Source organism: Leucoraja erinacea, chromosome 32 (assembly GCF_028641065.1).
Source record: "Leucoraja erinacea ecotype New England chromosome 32, Leri_hhj_1, whole genome shotgun sequence".
Taxonomy (NCBI): domain Eukaryota; kingdom Metazoa; phylum Chordata; class Chondrichthyes; order Rajiformes; family Rajidae; genus Leucoraja; species Leucoraja erinaceus.
In genome coordinates, this window is record NC_073408.1 from 23042967 (window position 1) to 23062551 (window position 19585).

Consider the following 19585-nt stretch of genomic DNA (forward strand, 5'->3'; position numbering starts at 1 on the left):
GGGCTGAGTGGACTCCATCTGCATTGTATAACTATGTCAGCAGCAATATGAATAATGTAGGATTCTAGTATTCAGGACAATTGTTGTAACGTGAGGAAATCTGAGTTCAATGTGCTTCAAAATGACAAAGGAGGACAGATTACCAGGTTGTACACTAAACCATCAACTCCCCAGATGCCATCTTATCAGCTGAGTTACTCCAGCATCTTGTGTGTACCTTCAGTTTGAACCAGCATCTGCAGTTCCTTCCTGCACATCTTGTCTGCTCCACTGCAAAATCTCACAAGGTCATAATGTCATAAGGAATAGTAGTTGAATCAGGCCATTCGGCCCAGCAAGTCTACTCCGTCATTCAATCTTGGCAGATCTACCTCTCCCTCATAACCTCATTCTCCTGCCTTCTCCCCATAACCTCTGACACCTGTATCTCCTCATGCTATGTCTACTTTGAAGAAGTTCTCCTCTCTGCGACAAGAGTTATCTAACCTCCTCTCTCGCTGTTCCCCCTCTGCGATTCCTCCTGCTCTCCAACAAACAATGGCCTCTTTTCTTGATCATTGTTACTTTCTTGCATATCTTTCATTCATTTGTTCTGTATCTCTCTACATCATCATTTATACATCTGTCATGTCTCTGTCTCCTGACTCGCACTGAAGAAGGGTCTTGACCCGAAACGTCCGTCACCTATTCCTTTTCTCTGTCTGACTCGTGGAGTTACTCCAGCGTTATGTGCCTTTCTACAGCTGATTAACTGAGATCACTCCAAGCAAAAGCCTACATAGACAGGGAGGGCAAGACGATGAAGTCAGCCAACGTGCCTGAACATAGTCAAGAGGGTCAAGAGTGTTTTATGGTCATATGTCCCAGATAGAACAATGAAATGCTTACTTGCACCAGCACAACACAACACCCTTCATGAACTTCTGATTTAATTTGTTGAAAGAAATTCTCAGCTCAAGAGTAGTGAAGCCTGACTAAAGCAATACAGGGCCCTGATTACATGGCACCAGTATTATTGTGAAGATAGACACAACATGCTGGAGTAACTCAACGGGACAGGCAGCATCTCTGGGTAGAAGGAATGGGTGACGTTTCGGGTCGAAAACCTTCTTCGGACTGAGAATCAGGGGTGAGGGAGACACAGAGATGAGGAAGTGTAAGGTGTGAAAACGAGACATCAAAGGATGATGCTCAAGGAGAATATAGAATAGCTCATTGTTAGACAGGAGAAGGTGACAAAGAAGCAAACAGAGATAACATTTAATCAAGGACAGTCAGACTGGTCGGGGAACTGTGAAGGGAGAGGGATGGAGAGAGAGGGAAAGCAAGGGTTACTGGAAGTTAGAAAAATCAATATTCATGCTGCTGGGGTGTAAGCTGGCCAATTGTGTAAAATGTTGTTCCTCCAATATGCGCTGGGCCTCACCCTGACAATTGAGGAGGCCCAGGACAGAAAGGTCAGTACGGGAATGGGTGAAGGAGTTAAAACATTGACTTCTCTAATTTCAGGTAGTCGTCACTTTCTCCTTCTCAGCTCTTCCTCAGCCCATTGGCTCCACCTCTTCCTTTCTTCTTCCCATCCCCTGCCCCCCACCCCCCCCCCCCCCCCACAACCCTCACATCAGTCTGAAGAAGGGTCTCGACCCGAAACTTTGCCTATTTCCTTCGCTCCACAATACTGCCTTACCCACTGAGTTTCTCCAGCATTTTTGTCTACCAAAGTTAACCTAATGCATGTTTAGAATTCTCTTCCCACAGGACATCGAATGTGTGCATGGCAGAGGTTAATAGATTTTGAGATATAAAAGGAATCAAGGGATATGGAGTTAGTGCACTGAGTAACGCTGAAATAAATAGCAGCCATGGTCTTATCGAGCGGTAGATTGGCTGCAAGTGATGAATGGTCCCACCTGGTTTTATTTCTTATGTTCTTCTGTAATGAATGATAAATGTTTGTATGACTTAAGACATAAGCGGCAGGGATTTTCATGAGCTTGATTAGAATTAGTGTTACAGAAGGGGATTAGGAATTATAGATTAGGAATCTAAAACCAGAGGACATAGGTTTAAGGTAAGGGGGAAAAGATTTAATAGGAACCTGAGGGGGAACATTTTCACACAAAGGTTGGTGGGTGCATGGAACGAGTTGCCGGAGGAAGTGGTTGAGGCAGGTACCATGGCAATGTTTAATAATCATTTAGACAGGCACATGGATAGGACAGGTTTGGAGGGATATGGGCCAAACGCAGGTAGGTGGGACTAGTGAAGATGGGACATGTTGGTCGATGTGGGTAAGTTGGGCCAAAGGGCCTGTTTCAATGCTGTGTGACTATGACTCTATGGAACACTGCCCAGGGTGGCTGTGTGACTGTGAAGCCTTTTGATTAAATAGAAATGGTTGAGAATTCTAGTAACATTTGACATGAGACAAATCCAGATACAGTCAATGCTATGGGCATAGACAAGCTATTCATGGCATTAGAGGGGATAGGTGATTAGAAAATCCTTTAATGGTCAGAAACAAAGTGGTTTTTTTAATCAGGTTTAGAGGAACGAGGAGGAATCTCATTGAAAATTACCGAATAATGAAAGGCCTGGATCGCGGATGTGTGGAATTTCTTTAGTCAGAGGGTGGTGAATCTATGGAATTCATTGCCACAGACAGCTGTGAAGTAATTGGGTATTTTTAAAATGGAGATTGATAGATCTTTGATTGGTAAGGGCATCAAAAGTCACTGGGAGAAGGAAAGAGAATGGGGTTGAAAGGGAAATATAGATCAGCCATGATTGAATGGCAGTGAAGGCTTGATGGGCGGAATGGCCTAATTCTGCTCATGTAACTTATGAAGTTGGAGTAGGTCTGGCTTACATGCCCTTTATTTCTACTCCACCATAATTTGTAACCGTGGCTAATCTCGATGGGCTGCCTGGGGTGGTGCCGGAAACAGGTGCAATAGTGGTGTTTAAGAGATTCCAAAGAGTGCAGGTTTGTAGGTTAATTAGCTTCTGTAAATTGTCCCTCGTGTGTAGTATAGATGTAGTGTACGAGTGATAATTGGTCAGCACGCTACATCTCTAAACCTTGCTCTTGTGTCCTAAATTCTCCACTATGCCGAATCTCATCCAAGGGCAATGAGAGAGGCAGAGAAATCAGGGAATGACTCTGAGAAAATTAGAGCAGCCATGATCAAGTGAAAGAGCAGACTTAATTCTGCTTGTGTGTCTTATGATCTGATGATATTGGAGTAGGTGTGACTTACACACCACTTATCTCTATTCCACCGTAATCTTTGGAGAGAAGGAATGGGCGATGTTTCGGGTCGTGTCCCTTCTTCAGACTGATGTCAGTGGATGGGGCGGGACAAAGATAGAATGTACGTAGAGATAGTAAGACTGGTGGGAGAACTAGGAAGGGGAAGGGGATGGAGAGAGAAGGCAAAGGCTATCTGAAGTTAGAGAAGTCAATGTTCATACCGCTGGGGTGTAAACTACCCAAGTGAAGTACGAGGTGCTGTTCCGCCAATTTGCACTGTTCCTCCATTCTATCTTTGTCCCGCCCCCTCTCCTGACATCAGTCTGAAGAAGGATCTCGACCCGAAATGTCGCTCATTCCAGAGATGCTGCCTCACCCGCTGTGTTACTCCAGCATTTCGTGGCTTCCTTCGATTTAAACCAGCATCTGCAGTTCTTTCTTCGACAGGGACAATTGACATTTATACAAATCCAATTAAACTACAGACCTGCACGTCTTTGGAGTGTAAGGGGAAACCGAAGGTCTCGGAGAAAACCCACGCGGTCACGGGGAGAACGTACAAACTCCGTACAGACAGCACCCATGGTCAAGATCGAACCCGGGTCTCTGACGCTGCAAGCGCTGTCAGGCAGCAGCGCCACCGCTGCGCCACCAGGCCGCCCCTATGTTGTACTGTTTCCTATGTTGTTTGGGCTACGGGTGGCTGAGAATGGCTCTGGTTTGGGGTGAGCGGAGTGGGGGAGCAAAAATTGTACACTTACCTATAAAAAATCAGGATTAAAAGAGAGAGAAACAGTCTTGATCTTGTTCTTGGTTGGCACAATTCCTTAATGCATCACAAGCTGACACAACATTGGCAGCCTCATGCAGTAATTGAGGTCACGACCCTGCCTAAATATTCTGTATTTAGTTTTCTAATGCTACCATATTTTGTCTGGAAAATCAATAGAGCAACTTCCTAATTGTTTGCCTTTGTGTTCGTCGTGGAGCTGAGGCTCGGGCTGCGAGCTTTTGCCATCGTGGACAAGTTTGCTTTGGAGTAAATACTTGACTGGACATAATCAAGATTCAAGATTCAAGAGAGTTTATTGTCATGTGTCCCAGATAGGACAATAACATTCTTACTTTGCTCAACACAACAGAATATAATAGGCATGACCTTTTTCCATGTGACAATTTCTCCTGGAGAGCAATTTCTTAGGCTTCCTCTTTTGTGAGTCTGGATTAATTAGTTATTTGCAAGTTATCGCCTCGTGTGGGGAGAGGGTAAACAAGATTAAAGGGTGTTTATGAGAGGGAATAGGTAGGGTGGAAATACAGGAGAGGGGAAATGGTTCTCATGGGATTGTTTAGGAAGGAACTGCTGGTGCTGGTTTCAACCGAAGATAGACACAAAAAGCTGTAGTAACTCAGTAGGTCAGACAACATCTCTGGAGAGAAGGAACAGGTGGCGTTTCGGGTCGTGACCCTTCCTTAGACCGAGAGACAAGGGAATGGAAAACGAGAGGGATTCTCTGGAATTCTCTGCCACAGAAGGTAGTTGAGGCCAGTTCATTGGCTATATTTAAGAGGGAGTTAGATGTGGCCCTTGTGGCGAAAGGGATCAGGGGGTTTGGAGAAAAGGCAGGTACGGGATACTGAGTTGGATGTTCAGCCATGATCATATTGAATGGCGGTGCAGGCTCGACGGGCCAAATGGCCTACTCCTGCACCTAATTTCTATGTTTCTATGTTTCTATGAGAGGTATAGACAGTGATATGGAGAGATATATAGGTATGGAGAGATATAGAACATTGAAGAAAGATATGCGAAAAAGGAATGATAATAAGGAAACAGGCCATTGTTAGCTGTGGTCTAGGTGTAAGTGAGTTACAGACAATGAAACTCAACAACACGACTTTGAAGCTGGAACAACAACTTGGGTGGAGGAGGGATGGAGAGAGGGGGAGTGCAAGGGTCACTTGAAATTAGAGAAATCAATATTCATGCCGCTGGGCTGTAAGCTGCCCAAGCGAAATATGAGGTGCTGTTCCTCCAATTTGCATTTGGCCTCACTCTGACAGTAGATGAGATTGGAGGAACTGCAAGTAAACCTCTGCCTAACCTGAAAGGTATACCTCCTCCAGGGACCCCGACAGTCCTCTCAGGTTAAGCAGAGGTTCACTTGCACCTCCTCCATCTACTGTATCTGTTGTTCAAGGAGTGGACGCCTATACATCGGCGAGACGAAGAGCAGGATGGGCGCTGAACACCAGTGCTCAGTCCGCCTGGACTTACCTGATCTCCCATTTGCCTAACACTTCAATTCGCCTTCCTATTCCCACACTGACCTTTTTGTCCTTGGCCTCCTCCATTGTCAGAGTAAGGCCCAGCGCAAATTGGAGGACGAGCACCTCATATTTCGCTTGGGCAGCTTATGTTGATTTCTCCAACTTCAAGTAACCCTTGTTTCCCCTCCCCCTCCATTGTACTAATTTCAAAGTTGTCTTGTTGAGTTTCATTGTCTGTAACTAGTTTTCACCTAGACCATGCAAATCATTCTTCATGTCTATACATGCAATACTGCTGCATCATACTCAGTAGTGTTGGCATCTGTCTGCAGAAAACACCCTTGACCTTCTTGTGGCCTCTCGTGGTGATATCCCTTTCCTTGTTTGAGGGTGTCTCCATCGGACCTTGTGCCTCTATGTCCAGCAGTGGAAGGGCCCTAGACTGTGGTCCTCCCCCACAGCGCCTTGGTGTTGGCTGCACCGAGCTTCAGTGTGTCACTCAGCACGTACTCCTGCAGTCTGGAGCGGGCCAGACAGCAACATTCCCCGACAGACGTCGCGCTCTGCAACAAGGTCAACAAGTTTGGGGGAGACTGTCAATCACTGAGTTGATGGTCTTCCAGCAGCACTTGATGTCCATCTCTAAATAGTTCAGTTCAGTTCAGTTTATTGTCACGTGTACCGAGGTACAGTGAAAAGCTTTTGTTGTGTGCTATCCAGTCACCAGAAAGACAATACATGATAACAATTGAGCTATTTACAGTGTATAGATACAAAATAAGGGAATAACGTTTATTGCAAGATAAAGCCAGCAAAGTCCAATCAAAGATAGTCCGAGGGTCATCATTGAGGTAGATAGTAGTTCAAGACTGCTCTCTGGCTGTGGTAGGATGGTTCAATTGCCCGATAACAGATGGGAAAAAAACTGTCCCTGAATCTGGAGGTGTACGTTTTCACACTTCTGTACCTTTTGCCCGATGGGAGAGCGGAGCGGAGAAGAGGGAGTGGCCAGGGTGCGACTCGTTCTTGATTATGCTGCTGGCCTTGCCGAGGCAGCGTGAGGTATAAATGGAGTCAATGGAAGGGAGGTTGGTTTGTGTGATGGTCTGGGCTGCGTCCACAATTCGCTGCAATTTCTTGCGGTCTTGGATGGAGCCGTTCCCAAACCAAGCTGTGATGCATCCTGATAAAATGATTTCTGTGGTGCATCTGTAGAAGTTGGTGAGAGATGTTGGGGACATGCTGAACCTCCTTAGCCTTCAAAGGAAGAAGAGGAGTTGATGTCCAGGAGAAGTTGTTGGTGATACTGACTCTGAGCAATTTGAAGTTTGATGTTATCTCTACTTCGGCACCGTGAAGGAAAATGAGTATGTCCCTGTGAACACCCCATAATGCCCCTGTCCCACTTAGGAAATCTGAACAGAAACCTCTGGAGCCTTTGCGCCCTACCCAAGGTTTCCGTGCGGTTCTCGGAGGTTCCTGGAGGTTTTTGTCAGTCTCCCTACCTGCTTCCACTACCTGCAACCTCCGGCAACCACCTGCAACCTCCGGGAACCGCACGGAAACCTTGGGTGGGGCGCAAAGTCTCCAGAGGTTTCCGTTTAGGTTTCCTAAGTAATCATCTCATTCTGTGTTGTAATAAGCATGAGATGATATGAATTTTCGATTGCAGTCATGGAAAAACAGGTTTCTTTTGCACTCTAAAATGATGGCAGAGAAGACACCACAGATACATAATGTTTACAGTATGTCATTTGCTTTCTTGTCCCTGGCAGTTGTTGAAAGTCTGTACTGTACACTGACAATGACAATTAAAATTGAATCTGAATCTGAATCTGAAAGTCACATTCTAAAAAACCCTCCAGGACCAAGATTCCAGTTACTGCAAAATATCCTGGAGTCGTAGATTCACACAGAACAGAAACAGGCCCCTTTGTCCCAACTCGTGCATGCCGACCAGGTTTTATAGCTGAACTATGGTAGACAAAAATGCTGGAAAAACTCAGCGGGTGCAGCAGCATCTATGGACCGAAGGAAATAGGCAACGTTTCGTCCCGAAACGTTGCCTATTTCCTTCGGTCCATAGATGCTGCTGCACCCGCTAAGTTTCTCCAGCAATTTTTGTTTACCATCGATTTTCCAGCATCTGCAGTTCCTTCTTAAACACTTTAGAGCTGAACTAATCCTGATCAACAAGCTCATCGGGAAGCCTGGCTCCGTCCTGGGGGGTGGAGTTGGATTCAAGGGAGGTGGGGTGGACTGACTCCACTCTCCCAATCTTTGCACATCCACAATCGTCGACTTTCCGCTCATCACTTTAATTTCATGTTTTACGTATCTTGTTTTGTCGGCAGACCAATTTCTCACCTGGGATTAATAAAGTTCTATCGTATCGTATTATATCGTATCGTATGGTATTTGCCTGCATTTGGCCCAAATTTCTCTGGACCTTCCCTATCTATGTCCCTGTCTGTACGTAATTTAAAGGTCACCATTGTACCTGTCCTCTGGCACTGGGATCCACATGCACACCCCACACCCGCTGCGTGAAAATCAAAGATCTTAGAGCGGAGCAAGATAAGTCACTCCTGCGAAATACAATGGGCTGACGTGTAGTACGCTACGGAGGGGATCCTGGGCATTTTGCACCGCCCATTTTAGTAACCAGAGCCTACCTGACCCGACTCGCAGTGTAATCAATGTTGCGGGGCAACAGTTTGTGTGTGTGATTTAGGGTTAGATTCATAATTCTGTCAGTTCATACTTCTTGTCAAGAATAAAATTTGACTCTGGTAATTGTCTTTTTTAATGTTTTTTAAATCATTTCTTTTTAAATGGCTCATAAGCAGTGTTTGAGTTGAACCTACCCGACTCGCAGGGTAATTGACATTGCGGGGGAAGTTTTTGTGCGTGATATAGGGTTAGATTCATAATTCTGTTAGTTCATAATTCTGTTAATTCTTGCTAAAGAATAAAATGTTTATAAACACACATACATGAATGTGATATAAATGTATATAATCATATAACACACGCAATTATATTTCTTCTGATATTTATATCCAATGATGAACTTTATTTCAGACTAGACAAGGGACATTAAATAAGAAACATTGTAAACCCCCCCCCCACGGCACTCCCACGGCACTCCCCCCACACAACGTCTCCCCCCCCACACAACCCCCCTCTCGTCTCCCCCCTCCCCTATACCCCCCCTCCCCCCTGCACCCAGCCCGCTTCTCCCCGGGCCGCGCACAAAGACTTCTCCCCGGCCCAGTCAAAGACCAAAGCGAAGATACGGGAGTGGAGGCGGAAACAAAGATCCGATCTTTGGCCAGAAGCAAGATGGCGGAACAAGATGGCGGAGGCTGGTTGCTAAAATGTGTCCTATAATCACCCATGAATCTGCCCATGACCGTACTACACGTTTGCGTGAGAGTAACCCATCTTGCTCCGCTCTAAGATCTTTGGTGAAAATCTTCCTCTCAGGTCACTTTTAAATCTTTCTCTTCTCACCTTAAATCTATTCCCTCTCATTCTAGGTGCCTCAACCCTGAGAACAAGACTGTGGCCATTCACCTTGTCTATGCCTCTCGTGGTTTTGCTCACCTCTATAAGGTCACCCCTCAGGCTCCTACACCTCAGTGAGGAAAGGCCCAGCCACTTCTTACAACTCAAGCCCTCTCTGCTACTTTCCACCAAGACAGGAGCTTGCAGGCATGAAAGCAAAACAACAAAATCATATTTAATTCTGCAGTGTCTTTGATAACCTGCATGGCATTGCTTTCTATACTCTAGAGTCATAGAATCATTCAGCACAGGAACAAACCCTTTGGCTCAACTCATCCATACCAAACAGATCATTTAGTTGAACAATTCCCATTTGTCAGCACTTGGCCTATAATCCCACTTCACCTTTCCAAGAAGTTTTAAAAGCAAGGAATGCAGTCACTGACATCATGTAGGAAGCACAGAACAGGACTGAGCTGGAAATTTTGCAAAGAACCCAAAGTGCTGGAGTAACTCAACAGGTTAGGAATAGATCAGGTAAATGCACAGAATCTCTTGCCCAGAGTAGGGGAATCAAGAACCAGAGGACGTGGGTTCAAGGTGAAGGGGAAAAGATGTAACAGGAATCTGAGGGGTAAATCTTTCACACACAGGGTGGTGAGTGGATGGAACAAGCTGCCAGAGGAGGAAGTTGAGACTGGGGCTATCCCAATATTTGAGAAACGGTTAGACAGGCACATGGATAGGACAGATTTGGAGGGATATGGACCAAGCCCAGGCAGATGGGACTAGTGTAGCTGAGACACGTTGGCCAGTGTGGGCAAGTTGGGCTGAAGGGCCTATTTCCACACTGTATCGCTCTGTATCACTCTATGGGTCAGGAATCATCTCTGGAGGACTTGGATAGGCGACATCTCAGGTTGAAAACTTTCTTCAGTGATTATAGAGGGAAGAAAGATGGAAAAGAGGCAGGATAAAGTTTGTGATAGGTGGAAGACAGACACAAAAAGCTGGAGTAACTCAGTGGGTCAGACAGCATCTCTGGAGAGAAAGAATAGGTGATGTTTCGGGTTGAGACCCTTCTTCAGACCCTACACAAGTGATAGGTGGATACGGTAAGGGGGATTTTGATTGGTGGATGGGTGGACAGCTGGAAAAGAAAAAGGGACAAAAGGGGATAAAAAAAGTCACAAAAGTGGAGACAAGGAGACAAACGATGTCAGATTAATTGCTGCTGTAAAAAAAAAGTCCCTAATGAACAAGGAGTGGATGTGAAAGTGGGATAACATAGAACTGGTGGACTGAAGGGCCTATTTTCATCCTGTACCTCTAAAAATAAGGAGGGAATAGGAGTGAAATGTAAAGGCAGTTTAGACTTTTAGATTTTAGAGAAACAGCGCAGAAACAGGCCCTCTCCGGCCTACTGGTTCCACGCCGACCAGCGATCATCCCATGTACTTGCACTAGTGTGACCCACTAGGCACAGTTTACAACTTATAGAAGCCAATTAACCTGCACCGGATAAATGTTTTAGTGTAGTTTAGAGATACAACACGGAAACAGGCCCTTCAAACCGCTGAGTCCATGCCGACCAGCGATCCCCGCAAACTAACACTACCCTACACACACTAGTGACAATTTATATTGATACCAACACAATTAACCTGCAAACCTGTATGTCTTTGTAGTGTGGGAGGAAACCAGAGCACCTGGAGCAAACCCAGGTGGTCACGGGGACAATGTACAAGCTCTGTAGAGATCATAATCAGGATTGAACCCGGGTCTGTGTCGCTGTAAGGCAGCTACTCTACCGCTGAGCCAATCGTGCTGTCAAGTTCTGATCTTTGACCTGATAATCCTTCTAGGTGTGTAGGAAGGAACTGCAAATGCTGGTTTACACCGAAGACAGACGCAAAATGCTGGAGTAACTCAGCGGGACAGGCAGCATCTCTGGAGAGAAGGAATAGGCGACCCTTCTTCAGACTGAAGTCTGGGCGGCATGGAGGCACAGCGGTAGAGCTGCTGCCTTACAGCGCCAGAGACCTGGGTTCGATCCTGCCCATGGGTGCTGTCTGTTTGGAGTTTGTACGTTCTCCCTGTGACCACGTGGGTTTCCTCCTGATGTTCCAATTTCCTCCCACACTCCCAAGATGTACAGGTTTGTAAGTTAATTGGCTTTGTATCAATGTAAATTGGCACTAGTGTGTGTAGGGTTGTGTTACTGTGCGGGGATCACTGGTCGGCATGGACTCGGTGGGGCGAAGGGCCTGTTTCCGTGCTGTATCTTGAAACTAATCTAAAACATTTATCCGATGATTCCGTTTGAAGAGCTGCCCGTGAAAGAAGGACAACATCTCTTTCTCGTGACGGGTATCAGCTTGACCTCATTGAGTCATAGAGTGATACAGCATGGAAACAGGCCCTTCGGCCCAACTTGCCCACACTGGCCAACATGCCCCAACTACACTAGTCCCACCTGCCAGCATTTGGTCCACATCCCTCCAAACCTGTCCTAGCCATGTACCTGTATAATTGCTTCTTAAATGTCGGGATAGTCCCAGCCTCAACTATCTCCTCTGGCAGCTGGTTCCATACACCCACCACCCTTTGTGTGAAAAGGTTACCACTCAGATCTTTTCCCTTTCACCTTAAACCTATGTCCTCTAGTGCTCGATTCACCTACTCTGGACAAGAGACTGTGCATCTACCCGATCTATTCCTCTCATGATTTTATACACCTGCATAAGATCACCCCTCATTCTCCTGTGCTCCAAGGAATAGTGTCCCAGCCTGCTCAACCTCCCCCTGTAGCTCAGACCCTCTAGTCCTGGCAACATCCTGGTGAACTTTCTCTGTAACCTTTCCAGCTTGACAACATCTTTCCTATAACATGGTGCCCAGAACCTCATGAACGTTCTTCTCTTTTCAGGCATTCCCTCGGGATTGCGAATGACTTACTCCCACTCTGGGTTTGTGGGGACTGAGGTGACTGATGAGGCCAACATGGGAAACCGCAGGCTCTTCCACAGATGGGGTAGGAACTGCCTGGCGGGGCATGTGGCTAGTTTGTCAGCTGTTGTGCTACTTCCACTGCATACACAGGGCTGTATAAAAGTAAACACACCTCGAGTTTTGTTTAGTTTAGAGATGCAGCGCGGAAACAAGCCTTTTTGGCCACAGAGTCCGCGCCGACCTGCGATCACCCCATACACCAACGCTACTATTTACACTACCTTTGGAGTGTGGGAGGAAACCGGAGCTCCCGGAGAAAACCCACGTGGACACGGGGAGAACCTACAAACTCCGTACAGACAGCACGCGTAGTCAGGATTGAACCTTAACTCTACCTCAGCGCTACCATGCCACTCACAATGACCGATGGGAACAAAGATTCATGTGATCTTTAGATACAAAATCTCCCTGTGATGTGTTATTTAGCGCTGCAGGCACTTAAGCTTATGTTCCTTCTTCAGAATGGTCTTATTGTATGTTAGTAATAACAGCACCTCACATTTCACTTGGGCAGCTTACAACCCAGCGGTATGACTCTTGATTTCTATAATTTCAAGTAACCCTTGCAATCTCCTCTTTCTCCATCCCTCCCCCTCCTTCGACATCCTGCTAGTGTCACTGTTCGTATCCCCTCATCATCACCACCTCCACAGCCAACAATAGACCAGTGTGGGCTCTGTGGCCATCCGTGCCGGCTCTGATTCTGTACCTTTTCATACCTCATGTTTCCCTCTCCCCTGACTCTCGGTCAGAGAAGTGTTTCGCCCCTAAATGTTATCTATTCCTTTTCTCCAAAGATGCTGCCTGACCCGCTGAGTTACTCCAGCATTTTGTGTCTATCTTTGGTGTAAACCAACACCTGCAGTTCCTTTCCACACAGTTATACATCTTGCATCTCCGACAGACACTGGAGCAACAACCTCAGCTTAATAACCCCCAAGGCAGCTAAACATATGTCCTGTTACCCATCCAACCTCATTTTATTTTTACTATAGCCATTTATTCGACTACAGAGTAGTAGTGTACTCCCAATATATTGCATCAATGCTCCCAATCTCACCCCGAACGCTCCTCCTCCATCTGGGCGTCAGATGTTCCCATGGGTCAGGGAGTTCACTGTCCTTCTTCGAGGTGGCTTGGAGCACACTCTTCCATCTTTTCCTTTGTCCAGTTGATCATCTCCTCTCATGGCCAGGCTTGGAGCACAGTGTCTATTTCAAGAGAATGAAGAGTCAAGTGTTTTATTGTCATATGTCCCAGATAGAGCAATGATATTCTTACTTGCAGCAGCACAACACAATATGTAAACATAGTACTCTGTAAATAATATAATGAACGAACGAGACAGAAAAAAAAAAATCAGTATGTGTATACTGTATAGGTACACAAAAATGCTGGAGAAACTCAGCGGTTGCAGCAGCATCTATGGAGCGAAGGAAATATGCAATGTTTCAGCCCGAAAAGTTGCCTATTTCCTTTGCACCATACATGCTGCTGCACCCGATAAGGTTCTCCAGCATTTTTGTGTTCCTTTGATTTTCCAGCATCTGCAGTTCCTTCTTAAACACTGTGTATACTGTATATACAAATACTCACGAATACGCATATATATAAATCATATATATATATATACACACACACATACGTACACACAAAAAACAAACAATAACAGTGCAATATTAGTCTATGTATTTCAGAGCTTATTTGGAGGTTGATGTGTTTAATAGCCTAATGGCTGAAGGGAAGAATATGTTCCTGAAACTGAACGTTACAGTTTTCAGGCTCCAGTACCTTCTTCCTCATGGTCGGGGATAAATGTGTGTGTGGCCAGGGTGGTGTGGGTCTCTGATTATGTTGGCTGCCTTTTTTAGGCAGCGACTCCGGTAAACCCCTTCGATGGTGGGGAGGTCAGAGCCGGTGATGGACTGGGCAGTGCTGTGAGTAGGAAGGAACTGCAGATGCTGGGCTAAACCGAAGATAGTCACAAAAAGCTGGAGTAACTCAGCGGATCAGACAGCTTCTCTGGAGAAAAGGAATCGGTGATGTTTTGGGTCAAGACCAGTCTGAAGAAGGGCCTAGACCCGAAACATCACCTATTCCCTTTCTCCGGAGATGATACCTAATCCATAGAAACATAGACACATAGAAAATAGGTGCAGGAGTAGGCCATTTGACCCTTCAAGCCAGCACCACCATTCAATATGATCATGGCTGATCATCCAAAATCAGTGCCCCATTCCTGCTCTCCCACATATCCTTTGATTCCATTAGCCCTCAGAATCATATCTAACTCTCTCTTGAAATCATCCAGTGAATTGGCCTCCACTTTCTTGTGTGGCAGAGAATTCCACAGATTCACAACTCTCTGGGAGAAAGCTTTGTTCCTCATCTCAGTCCTAAATGGCCTACCCCTTATTCTTAAACTGTGACCCTGGGTTCTTGTCTCCCCTAACATTGGGAACCTTTTTCCTGCATTTAGCCCGTCCAATCCCTAAGAATTTTATATATTTCTATAGGATCTTCTCTCATCCTAAATTCCAGTGAATATAAGCTGAGTCGACCCATTCTTTCATCATATGTTTGTCCCGCTATCCCAGGAATTAACCCGGTGAACCCACGCTGCACTCCCTCAATAGCAAGAATATCCTTCCTCAAATTAGGAGACCAGCTTTTGTGTCTATAAGGGAGTGCTATGCATTGGTGGATGTCTGTCCAGCTCCCCACTCATGTTAATCTCTGGCTAATGACAGAAATGGAAATAGGTGTTACAATTAATTTGGCTAGTCATCGAGTGATTGAGTCATCCAGTGTGGAAACAGGCCCTTTGCCCCAACTTGCCCATGCTGACCAATATGTCCCATCTACCATAGTCCCACCTGTCTGATTTTGGTCCATATCCCTCTGAATTTATCCTATCCATACACCTGTCCAAATGTTTCTAAAACATTCATTACTTTAATTAATCACAATGACTTTGTTGTCCCGTGGTAATATGTGGAGACTGTGATTTGGCTTCCCCCTCCACACTCTATTGTATGTCAAGTTCTCCTTGTTCCCTTCTGACATGACAGGAACTTATGGCCATGAAAGTGGCACATGTAACTGTTGTGAGAAAAGTTTGGCCTTCCTTTTACAGCTATGTTTATTCATGTAGAGGTTATATTGTTGAATGGTGCTCCAAAATGCTCCATGCAATGTCCTTCGGGTCAAACCTAGCTCTCAGCCACAGAAGGAGATATTAGTCAGCACTATCCAAGCGTGGGCTAAGTGGTGAGTTTGAAGAGTGTCTTAGGAAGTGGAGAGTTCTCAACAAGCAGGGAGGACACAATGGGTCATAGTTGAGACAGTGGAAGGCATGGATCCCAACAGTGAGGTGAAGGGGATAGAGGCAGGCAAATGAGACGAATTGGAGGAATATTGTACGATTCAAGCAGGTTACAAAGATATAGAAGTGTAAAAGCAAGGAAGCATTTTATGAATCAAATCGAATGAGGAGGACATTTAATTTAGACTGTCAATGTTAGGAATACTGTGCGGAAACAAGTCCTTCGGCCTATCGAGTCCGTGCTGACCAGCGATCCACTAACACTATCGTACACACTCAGGACAATCTTTACAATTTTTTTTACCAAAGCCAATTAACCTACATGCCTGCAGGGCAACATAAACGTAAATGATCGGTGATTTGATGATGGTTTCTATGACAAGGCGGCATTGTGGCGCAGCTAATAGACATGCTGCCTCACAGCGCCAGAGACCCGGGTTCAATCCTGACTATGAGTGCTGTCTGTGTAGTTTGTATGTTATCCCTGTGACCGCGTGGGTTTTCTCCTGGTGCTCCGGTTTCCTTCCACATCACAAACAGGTTTTATAGGGTAATTTGCTTTTGTAGATTACTCATGATGTGTAGAATGTTGATGCAAAAGTGAGATAAGAAAGAACTAGCGTGCAGATGATCAATAGTCGGCGTGGATTCAGTGACATGTTTTCACATTGTATCTCTAAACTCTGAACCCTAAATTACATCTATCAGAAATTATCAGGATTAAATAGAATGTGTACGAAGGAACTGCAGATGCTGGTTTAAACCGAAGATAGACACGAAAAGCTGGAGTAACTCAACGGGTCAGACAGCATCTCTGGAGAAAAGGAATAGGTGACGTTTCGGATCGAGACATTTCTTCAGACTCCAGACTGAGGTTCTCACCTATTCCTTTTCTCCAGAGATGCTGTCTGACCCCCTGAGTTAATCCAGTTTCTTGTGTCCATCTGGGGTTAGATAGAGGTGTGTAACATGGAGAGGTTTCAAACAGAGAAAAAGAACAAAGAATACAAAAACAACACGGTCACATCCTTACATCCTCTTGGAGATCACACCGTCCCGAGCCAACAAAGCTATCAGGGAACCTCCCTGCCTGAGGTCATCTGTTGCCGGCCCTGATTTGTCCTGGTCATTCCTTGTTTCCAATTCCCCCACCCCCACAATAAGTCTGAAGAAGGGTCCCGACCTGAAACTTCACCCCTCCATGTTCTCCAAAGATACTGCCTGACCCGCTGAGTTACTTCAGCATTCTGTGTCTATCTTTGGTAAAAACCAGCATCTGCAGGTCATTTTTATTACAGACACATCCTTTCAGTGCAAAACAATATTACAGTCAGTTTCTGGAGCTGAGTGAATGTAGCATCGATTATTCCAATCTCTCAGAATGCAAACACATTTCAGTAACCGATATTTGAAAAGTTTGTTTTTGCGCTGACTAATTTTATTCATAAGCTATCCATCAAGATAATATAAGAGCTCTTCTCATTCTGCTGAATTGCATCTTTCATTTAAGAAAAGCTTTGTCATTCCAGCCATCTCGAACAGTTAGCTGCAATTCCTCAGATAAATGAGAGAAATCATTGCGTAGAGGGCCTGTCCCACTTACGCGACCTTTAAAGGCGACTGCCGGCACCCGTCATAGGTCGCCGAAATTTTCAACATTTGGAGACCTCTCACAACCATCACACCATAGGAGACCTATCACAACCATACAGTGTACGGTCGTGAGAGGTCACCCGTGACATGTTGCCAGGGGTCGCCTGTATGGTCCTGAGAGTTCTCCTATGGTCTTGAGAGGTCTCCAAAGATTTGTAGCGTCTTTCTGGTCGCCACTGAATTTTCAACGTCGAAAATTTCGGCGACCTATGACGAGTGCCGGCAGTCGCCTGTAAAAGTCGCGTAAGTGGAACAGGAACTTTAAGGTACAGGTTACTGAAACCTCAAGAGGCCGGTGACTCAGACAGGACAATAGAAAACCATTTTTATTTTAACAATATGTTTCTTCTGGCAATAATTTTGGAGTCCATCATCTGTTCGTCAAATTGCTAACACTGTTATTAATCATTGTGCCTTAATTTCCTCCATGCTGTATTCCATTGAAAGGTCTTTGAAGTACGTTTCTCCCCAGCACACTGCCTGTGGGCTGTGAGACAAAGGTTCATGTTGCTACCCATTACATACTGTACATATGTAAATTATTGTTCCCACTGAACTGTGTTCAAATTGGATTTTGCTTTGATGGTGATATTCCCTGAAGGTTTCACATAGATGTGCCGTTCAAGGTACTTGCAAGGTTTCAGAGCAAGTGGTGATGTTTATTTGATCGCTTCCAGTCATCCTTCGCACAGAAACTCACTGCCACTTGAGTTGTATTTGTAGAAGGCAAGGAAAATATGTAGATAATAAAGGTATTCGCAAAACGCTGGAGTGACTCAGCAGGGCAGCATCTCAGGGGAAAAGGAATAGGTGACGTTTCGAGGTCAAGACCCTTCTTCTGACTGAGAGTCAGGGGAAGAGGGAAACTACAGGAATGAAAAGATACAGAACAAGTCATAGCCGGCTCCAATGACCGAGGTAAAGTGGAGCCCACAATGGTCCATTGTTGGCTGTGGAAGAGTTGATAATGAAGGGATATGAACAGTGAGCATTCTCGACCCGAAACATTACCTATTTATTTTCTCCAAAGATGCTGCCTGACCCGATGCTGCCTTATTCCAGCAATTTGTGTCTATCTTCGGCATAAACCTGCATTTGGTTCCTATACAAAATAAAGGTGATCGTTTCAGCTTGAATTAAGATGAATGAGGCAATGTCCACACTGATGATTGTTAACCAAGGAAGAAGCTGAAGTGAGCCAAAAGAGGCTGCATTCGATACTGACTACGGGTGCTGTCTGAACAGAGTTTGCATGTTCTCCCTGTGACCGCGTGGGTTTACTCCGGGTGCTCCGGCTTTCTCCCACATTCCAAACACTTGCAGGTTTGTAAGTAAATTGGCTTCTGTAAATTGTTCCGAATGTGTGTAGGACAGAGCTAGCGCTGGTTGGCACGTACTCGGTGGGCCGAAGGGCCGGTTTCCACGCTGCATCTCCAAATTAAACTAAACTAAACCAAACTAAATTAAGATTAAACTGTGCAGAAGGAGATCTGGTGAGCATCTGGGAAGCAATGACATAGAGGTGGGTTACAGATGTTGTACACGCAACAGAAAAATAGAACAAATATTTGGAATATGGCATTTATAGCTCTGAAAACAAGCAAGTTATCTAAAGGGGCAAAGATCATAAGAGACGTTGAGGAAAGAAGGCTCATAAGGTCATAAGGTCATGTCATCGGGGCAGAATTAGGCCATTCGGTCGATCGAGTCTACTGCGCTATTCAATCATGGCTGATTCTCCTGCCTTCTCTCCATAACCTCTGACACCGGTACTATCAAGAATCTATCTATCTCTGCCTCAAAATAGCCACTGACTTTGCCTCCGCTGTGGCAAAGAATTCCACAAATTCACACCCTCTGATGAAAGAAATTCCTCCTCATCTCTTTCCTAACAAAAACGTCCTTTAATTCTGAATCTATGACCTCTATTCCTAGACTCTCCCATTAGTGGAAACATCCTCTCCCCATCCACTGTATCCAAGTATTTCACCATTCTGTACATTACATATGTTAACCCTCTCATCCCCGGGGTCATTCTTGTAAACCTCCTCTGGTCCCTCTACACAGCCAGCAAATCCTTCCTCAGATATGGGGCCCACATTTGCTTACTGTATTCCAAATGCGGCCTGACTTGTGCCTTATAGAGCCGCAGTTTTACATCCCTGGTTTTGTATTGCAGTCCTCTTGATATGAATAGCATTGAATTTGCCTTCCTTACTGCCGATTCGACTTGCAAATTAATTCCTGGAATCCTGCACCAGCATTCCCAAGTCCCTTTTCAACCTCCGATTTCTGGATTCTCTCCCCATTTAGAAACTAATCCCTACTACAAAAATGCATGACTCCACCATATTCTGCACTATATTCCATCTGCCACTTCTCTGCCCACTCTCCCAACCTGTCCAAATCCTTCTGCAGAGTCCCTGCTTTCTCTACATCCTGCCCTTCCACCTATTTTTGTATCATCCGCAAACTTGGCAAAAAAGCCTTCAATCCCCTCGTCCAAACCATGAATATACAACGTGAAGAGTAGCGGCCCCAGCACTGAGCCTTGCGGAACC

At 45.4% G+C, this 19585-nt stretch overlaps 1 protein-coding gene across 2 annotated transcripts in view; it reads left to right on the forward strand.

Annotated features, from left to right (window-relative positions):
- Positions 1 to 19585, forward strand: part of kirrel3a (kirre like nephrin family adhesion molecule 3a) — a 764091-nt gene that overhangs the window by 195954 nt on the left and 548552 nt on the right. Inside the window, exon 2 of one of the 2 annotated variants that reach the window (XM_055660891.1) lies at positions 11964 to 12068. The exons of the other annotated variant lie outside the window; for it this stretch is intronic. Coding sequence (XP_055516866.1) covers positions 11964 to 12068 — 105 coding nt within the window. The remainder of the gene's footprint in view (positions 1 to 11963; positions 12069 to 19585) is intronic. 2 annotated transcript variants of the gene reach the window in all.